General features: G+C 53.8%; 1 protein-coding gene across 1 annotated transcript in view; it reads left to right on the forward strand.

The window, feature by feature from the left end:
• LOC111153983 (kirre like nephrin family adhesion molecule 3) overlaps positions 1–18,055 on the forward strand; it is a 137,054-nt gene that overhangs the window by 42,073 nt on the left and 76,926 nt on the right. Inside the window, exons 3-4 of the mRNA XM_022513335.1 lie at positions 3,084–3,233; positions 7,766–7,915. Coding sequence (XP_022369043.1) covers positions 3,084–3,233; positions 7,766–7,915 — 300 coding nt within the window. The remainder of the gene's footprint in view (positions 1–3,083; positions 3,234–7,765; positions 7,916–18,055) is intronic.

Genomic DNA, 18,055 nt, shown 5'->3' on the forward strand with positions numbered 1-18,055 from the left:
TCCTCTGGGTGAAAAGACAGCGTGCCCAACCCTCCACCGCCCCTCCTCCCACAGCAGAGTGACTTTTATCGACTCTAGACAGTGACCCTCAGCTTGTGATTCTGTTTGAAAAAGCGTCTCATTGATTTGAAAGAAAAAGTATTTCTGGTGGCATGTATTTAATGCACAGAAATTAAAATCAGATTGAAAAAGAAATTGTCAGAGCACCCATCATCCCCTCCCAAAAAAAATGGGTAATGTCGTTTGGGTGGTTTTGTTGAGACTGTGCAGTGTTATCTCTCTCTGCTCCCCCCAACCCCAACCCAACCCAAGAGACATTCTTTCCATAGAAAAGCCTGAAGGGGTCCAAAAAGACCCAATGTGGGAGCCGAAAGCTCTCTGAAGCCTGCTAGGATGGATCAGACCATCCTCCCCCTCCCCCTCTCCACACCCCGCCCCCCTCCCCCGTCCCTCAGGGCTTACTGGGGGGATCTCATGGTTGCCCCAATGCCTGGCTCTGAGACACGGTCCAGAGTGAGCTAGTGAGCTCTCTGTGTCCTCCTCCACAGAGGATCTTGGCTTTCCTGCACCAACCAGGGCTCACCCCCCACCAACACGCTGCAACCGCAACCCCTCGGGATGCTCCCTGTACCTCAGCTCTCTGTTACCTTCACCCACATCTGAGGAAGCGGTACTGGGGGTGGGCGGAGGAGGGAACACCTCCCGCAGCAGGGTCCGCACCACTGGCTTGCGGCCTTCTCGTTACCGCTGACAACCTGCTAATTCTCTCTGATAACACAATCTTTGACAGCCATTGCGGCTGTCTTGACACTGTCCTTGCAAGAAAGGTTTTGAGATAAAAGAAGGAGTTGTGAAATCATCATTGAGCCGGGAGAAAAGAGCCTCAGAAAGGAGTGCCCCCCACAGCTTTCTCCCTCCCCCTGTCTTCCCTTCCCTCCCCTCCTCCTTGCCCTCTTTCCCTTCCCGGCCCCTTCTTCCAGCCTCTCCGGCACCCTCCTCACATCCCTCCATCCTCTGGCTCCTTCTCCAGAACCCCCCCACCTCACTTTTCCTTTCTCTTCTCTCTCCTCCTCCTCCTCCTCCCTCTCTTGTTTTGGTGCCAGAAACAGTCTAATTACAACAGAGAAACTTGAAGAGCCTGAGAGGAAAAAAATAAATAAATTAACCCACCACACATAGCTGATTAAAATGTCCTATGAAATCTAATTTGTAAAGCTCAAATCAGAATAAAAAGTGTTACTCCCACAATTCAGGGCCAATTTGATTTTTAATGAGACCCCTCAGAGACCCAGCCAAAATCTCATCAGGCTGCAACCGCGGCTACCTTCCCACCTGCCACAGGCTCTCTGAGGCGCCCCCCACGTCTGCTCCTGGGGACCCCCACCACCAGGCCTGCCATTCTGGCCCACTTCCCTCAGCTTCTTTATATGTCCACCACTCCCTTCTTCGGGCCACCTGCTGCTGAGAGCATGGCCTTGCCCATGGTCTTACCCAGGTCTGAGCCTGGGTCATTGTGTCCCCAGGATGGGCAACAGCTAGTTTCCAGGACCTCTGTGGCCATCCCTGACTCTCCCTTGTTGCAGGAAGAAGAGGCCGGGGCAGCAGCCTGTCCACCAGGACCCCCTTCCTGAGCTGTGTGTCTCTAGCTGCCGGGCAGGGTGTGGGAAAGAATGTGGGCTTGGAAGTCACAGAGAAACCCCCCTTACCCCCCACTGCCTGGTCAGACCCCAGCTCCACCACTCATTAGCTGTGTGATCTTGCATTGGTTGCTTTGCCTCTCTGGTCCTGTTTTCCTTGCTGTAACATCGGGCTATTTCTGCCCTGACATGTCACTAAACAGGTTATAGAAGGGAGGGCACGTGAAGCACTTTCTGCTGTGGGCCAGGGGTTCTGTAAATGTCAGTGTCCTCTTGTCCGTGCACCTGCGGCTTCCCGGGGACCACGGATCACCCCCAGCCCATTCCTCAGCTTCCCCTCCAGGACCAGCGGATCTGGGCACTGCACAACTCAGCAGGGGAAAATACAGTCTATAGAGACAGAAAGTCCTATATTTTTAGCCCTTGTCTTCCCACTAGACACTTTGGCGATAATTTAGCCAACATCCAAGCCCCTGCAAACTGGACTGGGTAAGGTCCTGCGGTTACGACCACTGCAAAGCTAAAGGTAGTGCATACACGAGACTGGCTCGGTCACGACCAAGCACGGCCCCTCTTAGTATTTGCCACTTCCTTGGGCCCCATTTCCTCCTCCAGAAAGTGGGGATCAAAACAGTACCTACCTCATAGGTTGTTATGAGGGTGAAAAGGTTAATGAGCTAATATTTTTAAATCTTAGAACAGCGGCCGAGACGTGATACATACCGGGGGTGTGTCTGGGTCACACCGATGAGCTGGCTGGCTTGGACAGCTCGGGGCCATCTCGCTCTCAGGGGTGCATGGGAGAGCTTGGGGTCATACCCGTGACCTTCTCCCAGGTGGTAGGGAAGCCGGAGCTGGGGCTGCCACCAGAAAAATAGGGGCAAAGCAGATACCCCTGCACGTGCTGGGCCACACTATACCAGCCCGGGAACCACCGAAACAATAATGTTTTCCCTGGATTCTTGGGTTTTTAACCAAAGCGCTCTACTCCCTGTCCCCAATTTGCCTTCTTGAGGCACACCCCCACAGGATGCCCGCTGCTGGAGGGCTCTCTCCTGCTTCTGCTCTGTAATGGGAGGAGGGGCAAGCCAGCAGCAGCAAGTGGAAAGTGGCAGAGCTCGTCCCAAGGGCGGCTTGGCCTCTGGGGGCTGGAGGAGGCTGGGTCACAGTGTGTGTGTGTGTGTGTGTGTGTGTGTGTGTGTGTACTAAGGATTGATGAATGGGGCGGCTGAGCTTCGAGCCAGCTGCTAGAAACAGGGAATTAAGCTGGGGGCAGGTAGGAAGCTGTTGCTGGGCCCCAGGCAGGAAGTAAGAGGCAGGGGCGGGGGGGGGGGGCATTGGGGGTGCTTCTCCCCTGGGCCAGCCTCTGCTCTGCTTCTTAACTGGGGAAGCCTCCAGACGCTGCTCCCTGCGGGTAACTGACCGCTGTGCTTGTTTCCTTCCCAGGCCAAGTGTACTCCTTCAGCCAGCAACCCCAGGACCAGGCCGTGGTGTCAGGCCAGCCAGTGACTCTGCTGTGCGCCATTCCCGAATACGATGGCTTTGTCCTGTGGATCAAAGACGGCTTGGCTCTGGGTGTGGGCAGGGACCTCTCAAGTGAGTACCCCCAGACCTCCCCAGGAAGGCCTGGACCCCGTCCCTGCCTGACCCAGCTACCCTCCTCAGGAACCCCACCTTCATGGGCATTTGGAGATTAAATCTCCAGATTTCATTGTGCATCCCCCCTGGGGCAGAGTCAGGGTGGGCAAGCTCTGGGTCCAGGACCCACAGGACTTTGAGAGTGCTTCCAACCACCGGTAATGAGTTATCCATAAACCCTCAAATCCGGTGGCCAAACCCGAACAGGGTGGCCCTGAGGGATCTCTTCAAGAAAGTCAAACACAATTCAGGTAAAGTCAGATGCCTACAAGAAACGTGTTCCCTTTTCTTGGCCCAGAATGTATCCCCCACTTAAGTCATCACCTGGTTCTTCCCAGGTTTCCATCCACTAAAGGGAGCCAAAGAAATTGAACTCTCACAGAGGAACCAAGTTGGTTTTACAGGTTACCATGGGAGGGAAGAAAAGAAAAGGAGCCCACCCAGGCTGGGTTTTGAGCAAGGATGTCCCAGTAGGCTCCCGTCACTTGCAGCTGAGCTCCCCCAGTTGGCGCGACGTCCTCTCATCTGTTAACTGTGGTGAACGTCAGCCCTTAAGCTCATACAGATGTCTTTCTGATCCATCCTCTCCCCCGGGAGACAAAAGAATAGACTCAGCCACCCGGTCACTCACCCATCAGCAAATATTATTCTCCCCTGGGGAGGTAGGCATGTGACCGCTCGCGAGGCTTAGCATAACCTGGAAAATTCGGAACAAGGGATCCAGGTGTCCCCGCCATTGGGGAATGGCTGAGGGTAGAAGAGGAGAAAAAATATATATGTATGTATTCAACTGAGAAGTCACTTTGCTTCTTTCGTGGTGTGTAGCTGCAAGAAAATAAAAATCGAAGTGCACTCAGGAACATGATGGTTGGGAAATTAATATTTTAAAATGTGAGTTATGTCTTGCCAAAAATGTATATTGAAACATTATAGCCATGGTCAATAGCATCCCCGGGTTTGAGTGCTCCAGCCCCGCTGAGCATGGATAAAATACACAATAATATCTCCAAAATATACTGTGCTGCCATAAAATTTAAGTATTATGGGAACCAGCCAATTTCAGGGGCTCTGAACTTCCTTACCCTAGAGAAACTGGGGGAATGATCTCACCCTCCCAAAAGAGCATCACTCAAGCTCTGCGTGGCTTTGAGCTTGGACCAGGATCGTTGCTAGCTAAGGAGGTGCTCTGGGTTCCTGGTCAGTGGTTTGCAGCCTCCAGGCAGGGACTGGGGTCTTTTCTGGGTTGGTGGCCAAGAGCAAGCCCCAGGTCACCACGGATGTTCATCACCACACGGATAACTGACCCTGTGGCATCCAATTCCATGAATGGCTTTCTGGGATCAGGATTGGGTCCTGCTAATTACTGAGGGACAACGGGGTTCTGATTAATTGGGGTCTGTTTGCTCTCTGACTTGACCTCCCTTATATAAAGAAGGTTGTCTGTCTCCTTGCAAAGCCACCGAACTCAAATTCCTAGAAAAGTGTTTTCTATTTGATCACCGATCCCCAAAAAACATCAGGAAGATAATGACAGAAACTCACATGCTCCATAAATACTGTTTGCTTGCCTAACAAGAAAGAGGAAAAGGTCCCAATTTCACTCAGCAGGTGTTCGCACAGCACTCGATAACGGCACAGGTTTCCCCACGGGGAAACTGAGGCCCAGAATTGTAAGACTTCAACCTGCCACAGTTCTATCCTCTTTTGTTTTACCTTTATCCTTTTCTGTGTGACCCGGAATTCAGCTGACCAGGAATCATGCCCTCACTGAAGACCTACCTACCCGTCTTTCTGTTCACCAAGGCTGGAAAACACTTTCAAAGGAAATGATTTATAAATGCATGCCCTCAGATTGATAGAACATTCTTCTTCTGAGAAGCCCAAATGATTCTCAGACATTATGTCATAAATTACAATGATCCACAGGGAGAAAAGAGGATTCCCCCCTTTATTTGACAGGTAAATGAAGTCACAGTTGAGAAAGAAATTGATTCAAACATACACCCAATCCCAATGTGTGGGACCCTGGGGGAGGGGAGAATTCTGTTAGGGATCCTAACACCCAAAAATCCTGGCACCCTGCATGTTCTCACCTCTAAAGACAGGGACCCTTTTGGCTATCCCATCTCACCATCATTTTTCTTTAAACCAGCATTTATAGACTCTAATCTCTGCCACTCACGTAACATGGATCGTCCCACTTAATCTTCACCGTGACTCTATAAGATACTGATATTGTCCCCATTTTGCTGATGAGGAGACGGACGCACGAAGAAGTTCAAGTAACATGCCCAAGACAACAGAGCTAGGAAGGGACAGACTGGGCATTTGAACCCGGGCACTGAGACTGTAGAACCCAGACTCCCAATAATTTTGCATCCTCTGAGCATAGCTAAAAGAGTCATGATCCTATGGAAGGAGCTAGAACTTACTCAGAATCAATGCCTCTGGGCCTGTGTTTTCCAAAGATCCTGCCAGTCCATGGGACAGCATTGCAGCACGTTGCCTAATTAGGCAAATACAAACAAACCCATCACTGATGTTTTCAGCAGCTCATGAGAGCAAAATTCCTGCTGCTGATAGCTTGCAAGACAACAAAAACACAAGCTACAGCCAAGATGCCTGCAGGAGACCAGGGACTAATCAAGGACAGCGGGATCCAGAGGCTGGGCTGGAAGGGCCGGGGGCGGACAGCTGGCTACATTGAGGGCAGTAGGGGGGAGAGGGCTGGGCAGGAACCCATTTCCAGCCCCTCGTCCTGGTCCTGGGGAGAGCCAGCTTAACCTACCTGGGCTTCTTCCCAAAGCCCAGCAGAGGGCAGGAAGGACGGGCAGGAGGGGAGGTGGTGCTCTCGGGGGTACAGCCGTCTGCCTTGTGAGCGCCTTGGGCCGGGCCAGAACAGCTGTGCCAGGTGGGGCTGTTTGACTGCACAATGGGGACGATGCTAGCCATGAAGACGTGAGCCTGAAGGGCTCAGCTGCACAGGAAGCCCCCATACTGCATACTGGGAAGGATCACAGCTGTCTTCCAGACAAGGGATGGGTGCCAGTGGCCCCTGTGCAGCTCACCTGTGGGGACGCCTGCTCCACCGCTGCAAGACCCTTAGCTTACGATGTGAGGGAACTTAGAGCTCCGATATTCCATCTAGAATAGAAAGCTGCTCTGCTGTGTCCCTGACGGTGCTTGCATGCGGCTACTGATGGGGATCTCACTACCACTTCTGGCACCCTATCCCTGCTGGACCTTTCAAATTATATTAAGAATACTCTAAAGTATTTCCCCACATTAATTCTGTCACTGGTGCTAGCTCTGTCCTTGGGAACTCCTTGAACACATCTAACCTGCACTTACAAACAGGAAGCATTTGGAGAGCTATTCCATGTCCCTCTGTCTCTCTGTTTCTGTCCCTCTCTCTCTTTCTCACTGGCTTAAGCCCTAGTCTTCATTCTAAAAGTTCAGATAGACCAACCCCTTCTTCCTACAGCACATTTCTGAGAACTCACACTGTCCTGGTGAAGGTCTTTTAGAAAGAGGAGATGTTTGTAGCTGCTGAAGGGTGTGTGGGCCTCTGAGGAGAGAAGGGAAGAGAACAGGGAGGAAGGTCTCTGTAAGAGGCTGGTGGACGGTGGGGAGGAAAGGAGACAGAGCTCAGGTAAGGGGACGATGGGAAAGAGATCCTTCTGGAAGAAACTAAGGAGGTCTCGGGCCCAAGGGCCGGGACAGGGGATCTGCCCAGCCTGCCCAGCCACGACTTCTGTCAGTATTTACATTCACCCTCCACAGCAGCAGGAAAGCTGATTAATGATTTATAATTCTCAAATTTTTATTTATCCATTATTCATCACCAGTAGTATAAGGGCCCCACATTCCTAAGTGTCCTGAGTGCCTCATAGTAAGTGCTTAATCAGGCCCTGGGGTCTGAGATGGGGAGGAGAAGTGACCAGAATAGGGCCCCTTAGGGTTCAAGGTGGCCAGAGGATGCCGGGCACTGTTCAGGTTTGCCTCGATTTCTACTTCCTGCCCATCCTGAACTACCCCCCCCAAAGTCATTCTTGCTTCTTTTCCAGAGATTTCTGTTTTCTCCTGTCTCTTTCTTACTCTGTCTGCTGAGAACTGCAGCCTGGGTCTCTCTGTGTGTCTCCTTATCAAAATGCATGTCTGCTTGGTAAACCACAGCGCTGAGCACCCTGCTTACCAGAGTACCCACCCTGCTGTGTCTGCCCACACTCAGCATTTCCATCTCTGCTCTCTCCGTCCTCTCCCATCATAGCCTCTCCAATATTCCTAAACCTACACGCACACACACGCTGCCCAATAACCGGGGAAAGCTCTTTTTTTGTGCTCCTCACGCCGAGGTCAGGGCCCTGAGCAGTCACCTGCCATGCCAGCCTCCAAGCCCAGCCCCAGCTCGCAAGTCCCACTGTGGTGCCTGTTTGGCAGGAACGTCCCCCCGTGGCCCCGCCCCCCTGACATGCGCACTGTGTCCACAGGCTACCCACAGTACCTGGTGGTAGGGAACCACCTGTCCGGGGAGCATCACCTGAAGATCCTGCGGGCAGAGCTCCAAGATGACGCCGTGTACGAGTGCCAGGCCATCCAGGCCGCCATACGGTCTCGCCCCGCACGCCTCACCGTCCTGGGTAAGAGCTGTTGCCGCGCGGGGCGGGGAGGCAGGGGCGAGGATGCTCCGGGAAGCACCGTGCGCTCGCTTTCAGAAGGGCATCCACACTGGGCGAAGCCCAAAGGGGTTCCGGCGGCTGCTGCCCCACTGCGTCAGGACCCACTTCCCCTGCTAAAAGGGGAAAGTGAAAGTTCCTGCCCTGGGAATCGGAGGGTACTGCTAAGCAACCTGTGACCCTGTCCAACCCCAGCGGGTTTGACTCCAGCTTAAGGTGCTAAAAGGGGCTCTGCATGCCTATTTATTCCATGAGGAAGCGTGTTCTGCACGCGTGGTGGTTGTCAGGCCGGGTGCTAGGCAGTGGAGATATGGAGGAAAGTATGACACATCCTCGAGTCCGTTCCGTCTCCAACTAGGTGCTAACAAAGCATGATTTCAGCACTCCTAGGGACCACTGCTGCACCTGTTCCTTCCCCATGCTCCACCGCTCCCTGGGAGCCCCGGCTCTCTGCTGGAGAGCTGACTGCCTACATCATTCCTAGGAAAATTCATTTTAGGCCCTTATGCCAAACCAGACCTTCGCCCCTTGGCCTTTCTTCCTCTTGGCTTCCCAGGGGCCCAGTGGCCCTAAGACACCCTCCCTGAGAGGTCTCCACTCCTCCACTCAGGCAGACCCACCTGAGGACGAGGGAGTGAGCTCGGCTCCTCTTAAAGGGCCTCCTTCCAACTTTGAGGTCACGCCCTGTCAGCTCCCCTCCAGCCAGTTGCTACTGCGGACCAGGCCCCTGAGAACCGAGCTGTACACAGAAGGCATAAGGGCAGACATGTGCGTGCACTGTAGAAACCCTCTCAAAGCCCTTCCACTTATGCTACCCCGGCTATTCGGACGCAAGACAGTGGGACAGGGATTGTTGTCCTGGATGAGAAAACTGAGGCTCAGAGATGCCAACGGCCCCGGGGTTCTCCCGGCTAGGGCTCCGGTACCAGCGCACTGCCTCCTGGGTGAGGCTCCGCCAGTCCCACAAAGGACGGGACCCAGGCAGCGGAGAGGGGAGCCTGCCTGCCTCTTGGCAGGTGCTGTGAGGCTCCGACCACAGGGTCAGCAGCAGGGGTCCTGCCTCCTTGCCTGGAGGATAAGGCACCTGGCTGCTCCTGATGAAATATTTAAGAGCGTGTCAGGTTATCTTCAGATGGACACAGCAACACGTGGGCACGTTATGCCAAGCACGGCAGGAAGCCCAGGCGGACCACTTACCAAGCTCGGGGCTTGGATTCTTGAGACTTAACTCTGGGCTGACCCCAGAACCTCCCCCTGACCCCAGGGTCTCCTCTAGCCTGTGATTAAGGAAAGAGAAAAGCATATTTACCCCGGGTCCGACGGGGTAAATATGCTGGGACAGCTCAGTCCAGAAGGGCCCACAGAAGAGGAATCAGGGATCAGAAAGGGAGAGGCAGACTCTTCACATCTCCCAAGATGGTGGCTAGAACAGAATGGGGGTACAGCGCGGTGCAGAGGTGTGGAGAAGCGCAGGAGGATTTAGCATCTAAAATTTTTCTGATTTTTGAGTATTGTGCAATGCGGGAACAGATTTGGGCATCTCCAGAGATGAACCCATTCCCCATCCTCAGAATAATCCGCCTTCTGCTGCCTTGCTCCCACTGTAGAGGGTACCAAAGAATGCGAAGTTGAGAGGGACCTAAGCACTGCCCTCTCCTAACTTCACGCAGGACCTAGACTAGATGCACACACAGCTCGTCGTCAAGTTCTCATCCTGCTTGCTGTCTGAATTCTGCCTGTCGCACCCAACCATTCACAGCCTGCCTCCTCTCCCCTCTCACAGAGGTCACCAAGCTCAAAGTAGTCCAAATGCTGTACAGATGAGGAAATCGAGACTCCGAGAGCAAAGCCACACGTGGCCTGATGACCACTCAAAATAGACCCCAGATTTTCTAATTCCAGACCAGTGCTGTCTGCATCCCTAAATGCCACCACGGTCTGCTTGGTCTAGTTGCTTAAGGGCCGGGCTGCGGAGAGCAGGGCCACAGAGTCTCACCCGGACAGACTCAGTTTCGTGTTGGGTCACATCTCAAAGTCTCCGCCATCTCCATCTCCTGTGTCCAGACCTGGCGCAGAGCCGGTTGGCTTGAGGAACATGCTTTACAAGTCTGGAAGGCAGTTGAACAAGGGGAAAGAGGACCTTCCAGGGGACCCTGGCAGCTAGGCTGTGGGATTCCTGAGAGCTGGAAAAGGAGCCTGAGGGGCACCTGGGTGGCTCAGTGGGTTAAGCCTCTGCCTTCGGCTCAGGTCATGATCTCAGGGTCCTGGGATCGAGCCCCGCATCGGGCTCCCTGCTCAGCGGTGAGCCTGCTTCCCTCTCTCCCTGCCTGCCTCTCTGCCTACTTGCGATCTCTCTCTCTCTCTCTCTCTCTCTCTCTCTGTCAAATGAATAAAAATTAAAAAAAATTTAAAAAAAAAAAAAGGAGCCTGAGAAGGCATTTGTCCAGCAGCCTTTCCTAAAGTCTCCACCGACCCCACTCTTCCTAACAAACTAACCCCAGGAAAGAAAGAGCTGGCCCAGACTCTGCCTCCAGCCCCTCCTGATCACCCTGGTCCCACCCCCTGAGCTGGTCCAGCAGGTGTCCACCCCCACTTTCACGGGTCCAGCCGGCCTCCGCCAGAGGCACCCAGCCCAACTGAGTTTCTTTATGGTGCACAGCCCCACCTACTGCCCTGGAGAGAGGCCCTGCGTGCAGAAGCTGACCCAGCCTTCAGGACGGGGAGCTCTGGTCTGCTCACCGTGCTGCATAGACAGAGCAGCAGAGCGAAGAGGGGCATTGCTACCGCGGGCAGCCAGCTTCCCAAACAAGACCCCATCTGTTTTGCTGTGACATCTCATCCTGGGAAAATGTCCCAGCCAGTTCCCCAAGGGAGGGGCTGCCTTCCCTGTGTTCCAGGAATGAGAGAGCTTCCTAATTTAGTCTGTATTTGCCTGAGATAGATTTTTAATTAAATAAAGTAAGAGCCTGATTAGAACCTGCAGAAGATGTGAGAGTAGAATCAGATGGCATTCCAGCAAAATTGCAAAGCAAACACTTTGGCTGGAACAGAGGGAGACCCGTGGGGGGTCTTCCATCAAAACACCAAGTGAGGAGGGCAAATACGAGACATTATATGCCAACAGATGTGCATTGTTAAAATATGCATCTGCCGGGAGCCTGCCTGGAGAAACCAGAGGGCCAGCTCACAGAGCCCATAGTGCTCCGGGGAGGTCAGGGGGACCCAGCCCCAGCAGCCAAGCCTAGAGTCGCAGACGCATTAATTAGCCTTGTGTTTCCAGCTCCCAGATGCAATCAGACCAGGAGCAACTTGGAGCTGAGCATTTGCTACCTGGGGGGCAGAGGGAGGGAGCTAAAGGACCAGGAGAGCAAGAAGGGGAAGGGGCAGAGCCAGGCAAAGACTCCGGGACACCCCCCACCCCTACCCATCCAGGTTAATGGCCAGGCTGCATTCCCTCTGTGGTCCAGGGGGCCCATGCCTTGACTTGGGCCAGGTCGAGACAGGCATTTTTCCACCTGCAGAACATCTCAAGAATCATGGCATCCCAGAGCAGCAGACTTGGAGGCAACAGTCATGGTCCTACCATTAACCAGCTCTGTGATCTTGGCCCTGATACTCCACCTCTCTGGGTCTCAGTTTCCTCATCTGTAACATGAAGGTGATGATAAATAAGATGGTCACTAGGCACTGAAGGGCTCCCAAAACGCTGTGAACTCTACAATACAGGGTCCAGCTTGCTGCACCAGGTAGTTGAGGAAAATGGCCCCATCTCCCACCAGAACCAGAATTCACGAGGGAGACTGAGGCACAGAAAGTAACAGAGTGTTTTGTGCAGCCTCTTACTTTGAGTCTGGAGAGGGGAACCTCTCAAAGTCCTGCCCAGCCCTGGGATTCTGGACTGGGCTGCGCATGTTAACCCCCGAGTCCTCCTTCTGTCCACAGCTTCCGTGCCTTCCGAGCCATGTCTGTGGGGATTCCGCTTAACGGGACATCCTGGGACCCCCGTGCACGTGTGCAGAGCTGGGGTTAGCAGGAAGAGTCAGGGGCTGGGAGCAGAACCCCTACAGAGCTCACTCATTGCGTGCCCTTGGGCGAGGTCCTTAGCGCTCCCGTGGGGACTCTGGTTCAACTCTCTGACCAGCACTTAATATAGGGCAAGTCCTCAACATAAGGTAGGGTTTGTTTGGTTTTTGTTTTGTTTTGTTTTGTTTTTAATAAATGAGTTAGTGAATGAATGGCATTTCTCATTCCTCATCTATGAAATGAGGATAATAAAAATCAAATCTCCCAGAACTGGTGTGAGCACCAAACTAACACACACACACACACACACACACACGCTAAAGTGTCACACACTCTGCAGTTACAGTCACACACACGCACATGCAGAGTGCGTCCTCCTCCCACTGGCGGGAACCCCAGGGTTGACAAATACCTCTACAGCCCCAGGGCCGGAGCCTTAAGGACGATACTGCATTCGATCTTGCTAACCGCCTGAAAATTTGAGAAGCAAGGAATTGGAGGACCTAGATCAGGGAGGAAATGGAAGCCAAGGTTTTGATCAATGAATATTTCCTGAACACCTACTAGGTGCCCTGCACTGAGCTCGACAAGTGAGGTTCATGGGTCAGTGAAAAGGAACACTAGCCCTGCCTTGGTGAGCCTGCGTCCTGGCGGAGAGAGCCGGTCAATCCATAGTAAACAGGTTAAACAAATGAATTGTGAGGGTCAGAAGTGGATGGTAATGACCCCTGGGGACACAGAGAAAGAAGAGCAGGGTGGGGGGGGACAGGAAGTAGGCAGGGGAAGATGGCGGGTAGCAGGTTAATTATTAAAAAGGGTGTTTTCCCAGTCTTCCTCCCATTCCCCTTATCTTCCTGGCCCGTTCTAATATTAACTCTGCTGTCTTGTGGCTCCCATTGGAAACAAAGCTTTCTAAATCAACATGAATTATTTAATGATGGAGACTAAGTCAATTCAAATAAAGAGGGTGTCTTTAAAATGATGTCAAGCTCCAGACACTGAGGAGGCAAACACGGAGAGGGTCCAGAAGGGTCCCTGAGTTTCCAGAGCCATGATACCCGCCCCCACATCTCTCCACCAGAGCAGCTGAGGGGCCTGGGTTCCCTAAATGCCTGGCACTGGCAGCAGCCCCCAATTCCTGACCCGCTCATCCTCTGTGTAGGTGGGTCCAGAGAGTGGCAGTGAACAACTTGGGTCATCCAGCAAGGGAAGGCAGAGCTGAAACACAGCCCAAGAGCACCGGCTTCTCCGGCTCTTCCAGAAACGGGTGGCAAGAAACCCAGCCACAGTCTCCCTGTCAGTAAGGGACAGACCGAGCTGTTCTTCAGGGGTGAAGAGGCCCACCCCCACAGAACAAAGCCCAAGTCCCCCCCTTTTAATTCATCTCCTTTCCCTCCAGCCCCTGCTCCAGCACCCCTTTGCTCCAGCTCGCAGTTCCTTCCAATGCCCACACTTACGTGCCTTCACACCTGTGTGTTGCTGCCTGGAAGGTCCTTCCCTCCTTTCTTCCCTTGGCCGACTCTTGCTCCCCTGTCAGGAACCATCTTGGACATCACCTCCTCCAGGAAGTCTTCCCTGAATGCCACATGGCCTGGTTTTCCCATTCTGTGCTCCCTTAGCCCTCCGTCTGCACCTCAGTCACAACACTCAACTCACGATCTTGAGAGTAACCATTTCCCTGTCTGTCTCCACCAGTGGGTCTCTCGCCGTCCTGCCCAGGACAGCCTGCGGGCACGTACTGGGTGCTCAGGAATGCTCATGATAGAACTGTAGCAACCGGGCTTGGGGCAAACAAGAGGGAGTCCCCCCTTCGCCGCGGGGTATGGTGCCTGGCAGACACTGAGCCCCACGGCTGTGTCATATTGTGCGTGTTGTGTTTTGTCGTGTCGCGTTGTGTTGTGTTTAGAGGGGCAACGCGGCTTCGGGGTAACAGCCCAGACTCTGAAAGCCAGACGGCCTATCCTGGAAACCTAGCTGTGTTGCTTTATCCATGCCTTGACCTTGGACGAGTCCCCTCCCCGCTGTGCCCCGGTTTCTTCATATGTAAAATGGGGTGATAGTCCTCCCTGCCCTCTTAGGGTTGTAGAGAGGATTTAACAGGATAATTGATGTAAGACATTGCTCAAAACAGCTCCCGGTAAGAGGCAAGCCACAGAAGAGCCTGCCGTTATTATCATACTCGTGGTGGTGCTTACTATTATTTTTGCCGTGCTCAGCAGCACCAACAAGCAGCCCTTCCTTCCTCGGGGGCCAGGCTCTGGGCCCTGAAGAAGCTTTGCCATCCAGCACGCAAGGCAGAAAGACGCGAATCCTGTGGGCCTCTCCCGGGCTCGCACGCCTGGGAAGACAAGCAGAATTGATTTCCTTATCTCCTGATTAAGCGTGTTTTGCCTGGGCCCCGGCCTGGTCTTAGGTGCTGTATCTCATTTGTGCTGTGTGTCTGCTTCCTGCCACATTCATTACCCTGTAATCACCCCAAATAGGGGCAGCAAACAAGCCAGAGAGGAGAGAGAGGAGCAAAGGCAGCGTCCTTATCTCCTGAAGTTCCAGATGGGAGCCGGGGTCTGAGCTATTATCCCCCTCAGCCTAGCCCCCAAGCCCCCGCCCCTGCCACCAGCTCCTTCCCACTCCCTTCCTGCCACTCTGCCCTTACTGGGGGCCCAGGGACAGAAGCAGAGTCTCCTCCTCCATGTCTCTGGGGGCACCACGTGCCCCTCTTGGTTTAATTTGCCTCCTGGTTTAACTCTGTGCTTACCTGCTTGGGCAGGTTATAAGGTGAGTGTGGTCTGAGGGCATTGAATTACTTTAAGGTGACCAATAGTCCCTGTCTTCTAAATTACATTATAATATAATATAATATAATAATATTTATTTTAATTAATTTATTTATTTTATTATTATATAATGATATTAATATTATTAATGATATTAATTATATTGATATACTAATAAAGTATTATTGTGTGATTATATTTATATTATTATATTATATTATATTGAGGGTAGTTAGCCATATGACCTCCCTGAGTAGCTGCCCAGAGCAGTAGTAGGTGACATGTGGAGGTTGGGCAGGGCAGGAGGCAGTGATGGAGGGTCTCTCTGGAGGTTCCTGTAGCCACTGGGTCAAGTACATTGACTTCAGAGCTGGGCCCTCCCTCCTGCTGCCCCCCCCACAGTCTCCCTGATTCTCTAATCTTCCATGGAAAGGAATGCTGCCCCCCTTCCCCGCCACCACCAGCCTGACTCCCCATCTACCTGTTCTTCATTTCAACCTCAGTGTCAGAACAAATTGCAAGGTCCCAAAGGGCTTGGGGGTCCATCAGGGATGGAGGCAAACTCAGTGCTTCCCTTTCGGGCTGTGTGTGGGGGGGAGGGCAGGCAGGAAGTGGGGAGACCTGATACCAAAGACACCCATGCCTGCCTTACCCTCCCCAGACCCAGCCAATGAGAAGAGAGCTAATCAGCCTATTTAAATGGTCTCGCTGCAGAGGCCCAACACTCTGCCTTGGACTGGAGGCCGCGTCCCCAGTGGCCAACCCACGGCCAGGCCCTCCTCTCCGCCTTCCAGCATCTCTTGCTTTCAACAGCAGCACAAGGGAAGGCAGGGAGGTTCTGTAGGAGCCCACTGGGTCTGCTGCACAGGCAAGGCACTCCGCCTCCAGCTCCCTGCCCCCACCACCCCGTACGGAGTTCTGCTGACCCCTCGGGGTCCCCATCACTACATGTCTGAGGCTCCCCAAACAGCCCCATGCCCCCGAAAGGGTGCCACCATCATACCCAGAGCACTGCCACGCCTCCGGGTCTAAGCAGGACAAGGGCCCCCGCCTGGAGGTTGGAAGACACACATCCTTGTCCCAGGTCTGCCACCGACATGGCAGGCCCAGGTCTTGGCCCTTGAGACCTAGGATAGTGATGCGTAACCATCTCTGGACCCTCTGTCTCTCTCTGTCTGATAAAATCCGGAGCAGGGAAGAGGAAGTGCAAGTCCGCGCCTCGGTCCGGCTGTGATTTGCCTTCATTTGATGGTAGTTTGGGGGTCGGGTCTGAGGGGCACTGTTCCCATTGTTGCCTGGCTCTGAGGAGCAAGGATAATATGTTCTTCCACTGCTTTAACCAAGCGTGACCCTGGGAGACGCTGAGCAGCCTTCACTGCTCAGCAAAGGGGAGCGTGAGCGAGACTGTGGAGGGCTGCAAAAGGACCTTGATCTCCTGGCATCGGCCATTTGCCGTGGAACCAGCAGCTGCCTGGGAGAGGAGAGCCACCTTCCTGTAACTTCCAGGCTGCAGCTGCCCTCAGGGGGGCCCTCACCTACTCTGCCATCAGGGGGCTGCTTCCTCTGCCTTGGGCATGGCTCCTGCATGTCCCCACATGCCCGAAAAAGCACAGGCAAGAACCAGCTTATGTCCGGGGGCCTTGCAGGAGTCCTGTCAGGAAACCCTGCTCGTGCATCAACCATAGGCACACACAGACACCTCACCTCAAGGACAAATGCACGGGTGTGCATGCACACACACACACACTCAATTCTAAGCATGGCCGAATCATGGTGGAAAGACACAGGGACTCTCGGTCAAGAGAATCTGTCATTGTTGGGAAATGAATAAATCTTAGTAACTCAACGAAAGCACTGACCATCCCCTCCCAGTCAGGCCCAGAAATGAACAGAGCAGGTGGGGCATGAGACACCCAGCGCGAGACCCCGCTTTTCTACTGATTCCCCGTAATGAGAAACCAAGTGCAGTGAGGATGGGTCACAGAGACCCAGAGGGAGGGCCAGGGCCAGCGGGGTCCCACCCGGGAAGGAATCGCCTCTCTCACGACTCCAGCCTCTGGGGCACCATGGGTGTCCCGCCCAGGACGGTGGCCCAAGCCAGCCCTGGGGGAGGCCAGACCTGCTGAGCTGGGCAGGGAGACTCCAGGGGTAAAAATAGCTCGCCACTTCTCTGCTTCAGCCTCAGCCCGGGCCTGAGACGAGGGTTTCATGGCAAATTATGGATTTAAAACTAGCAATGAATCTCCATTACAGCATGAAATGAGAAAGGAAAGCACCACCAAATGAAAGCCTTCCCCGCGGCAGCCAGTGGGGCAGGGAAGGGGTGGAGTTTCAGCAGGGAGTTTCCAGATGAAGTCACTTGCACAAAGCACACCCATAGAAGCGGTGGCAGAAAGAGGGTCCCGGGAGAGGGGACAGAGGCCGGAGCCCCTGAGGAGACCCCTGCTGTCCCAGGTCATCGGAGGACACCTACGTGGCAGGGGTGTCACTTCTCTCCAGAGCAAAGATGCACGGCTATCTCAGGAGGGGGAACAGCCAGAGCTCTGTTAGTTTGGGGCTGTGTTGGGGTACGACCCAGCTGGGAGGTCCAGCCAGAGAGGGGCATTTTGGGAACCCTGGCCCACTGCCTGGTAGTCCTCCCCTTAAGATAATGGACCATCAGGATACAGGTCTCCTTCCAGCCCCAGGGAATTTCAGGAGCCCCTTTTGAACCGTCACACTGTCCCAGGGCCCCCAGAGTCAGGGAGGGGCCTGCACAAGGAACTGAAGGCTTCCTGACAGCCCCCCCACACTGTTTCCCAGATATGCCTGGGGAGCCAGGGTCTCTGGACCCACAGCATCCGTTTTCCATCCCATTAAGTCTCGTTATCAGAGGACTGCCTGCTGCTTGTTTGCCCCTCGCTCCAGGCCTCAGCATGATTCTGTCCCATCAGAGGGGGTTTTCCTAAGTGGGAGTGTGCTAGGCGCCCAGAAGCCCATGCAGGTGCTTCCGTTTTACCAAAGTAAGTACCTGAGCCCCGCAGCCCAAGAAGGCTGGCTTCCAAAAGAGTGTCACATTTTCACAAGTCGATCAGGTGTTTGTAAATGTTTATGGAAAGGAGGAACTTTCCATGTGTAAGTATGTCAGGAACCATGTTAGCAGCTGAAGAATCACCCGGTGCCTGCCAGGAACACCATAGCAGCCTCGGGGAGGCGGGGGGGGGGGGGCGCGGGGGAAGCAAGAAGCAGAAGGGCAAGCCCATGGCCACACAGCCATCCCGCTGGAAGAGCTGCACCTCCCAGACACACCGCTGCCTTCCCGCTCTGC

The sequence above is a fragment of the Enhydra lutris genome, unplaced genomic scaffold (genome assembly GCF_002288905.1).
Source record: "Enhydra lutris kenyoni isolate GAN:26980312 unplaced genomic scaffold, ASM228890v2 scaffoldscaffold34, whole genome shotgun sequence".
NCBI classification, from domain to species: domain Eukaryota; kingdom Metazoa; phylum Chordata; class Mammalia; order Carnivora; family Mustelidae; genus Enhydra; species Enhydra lutris.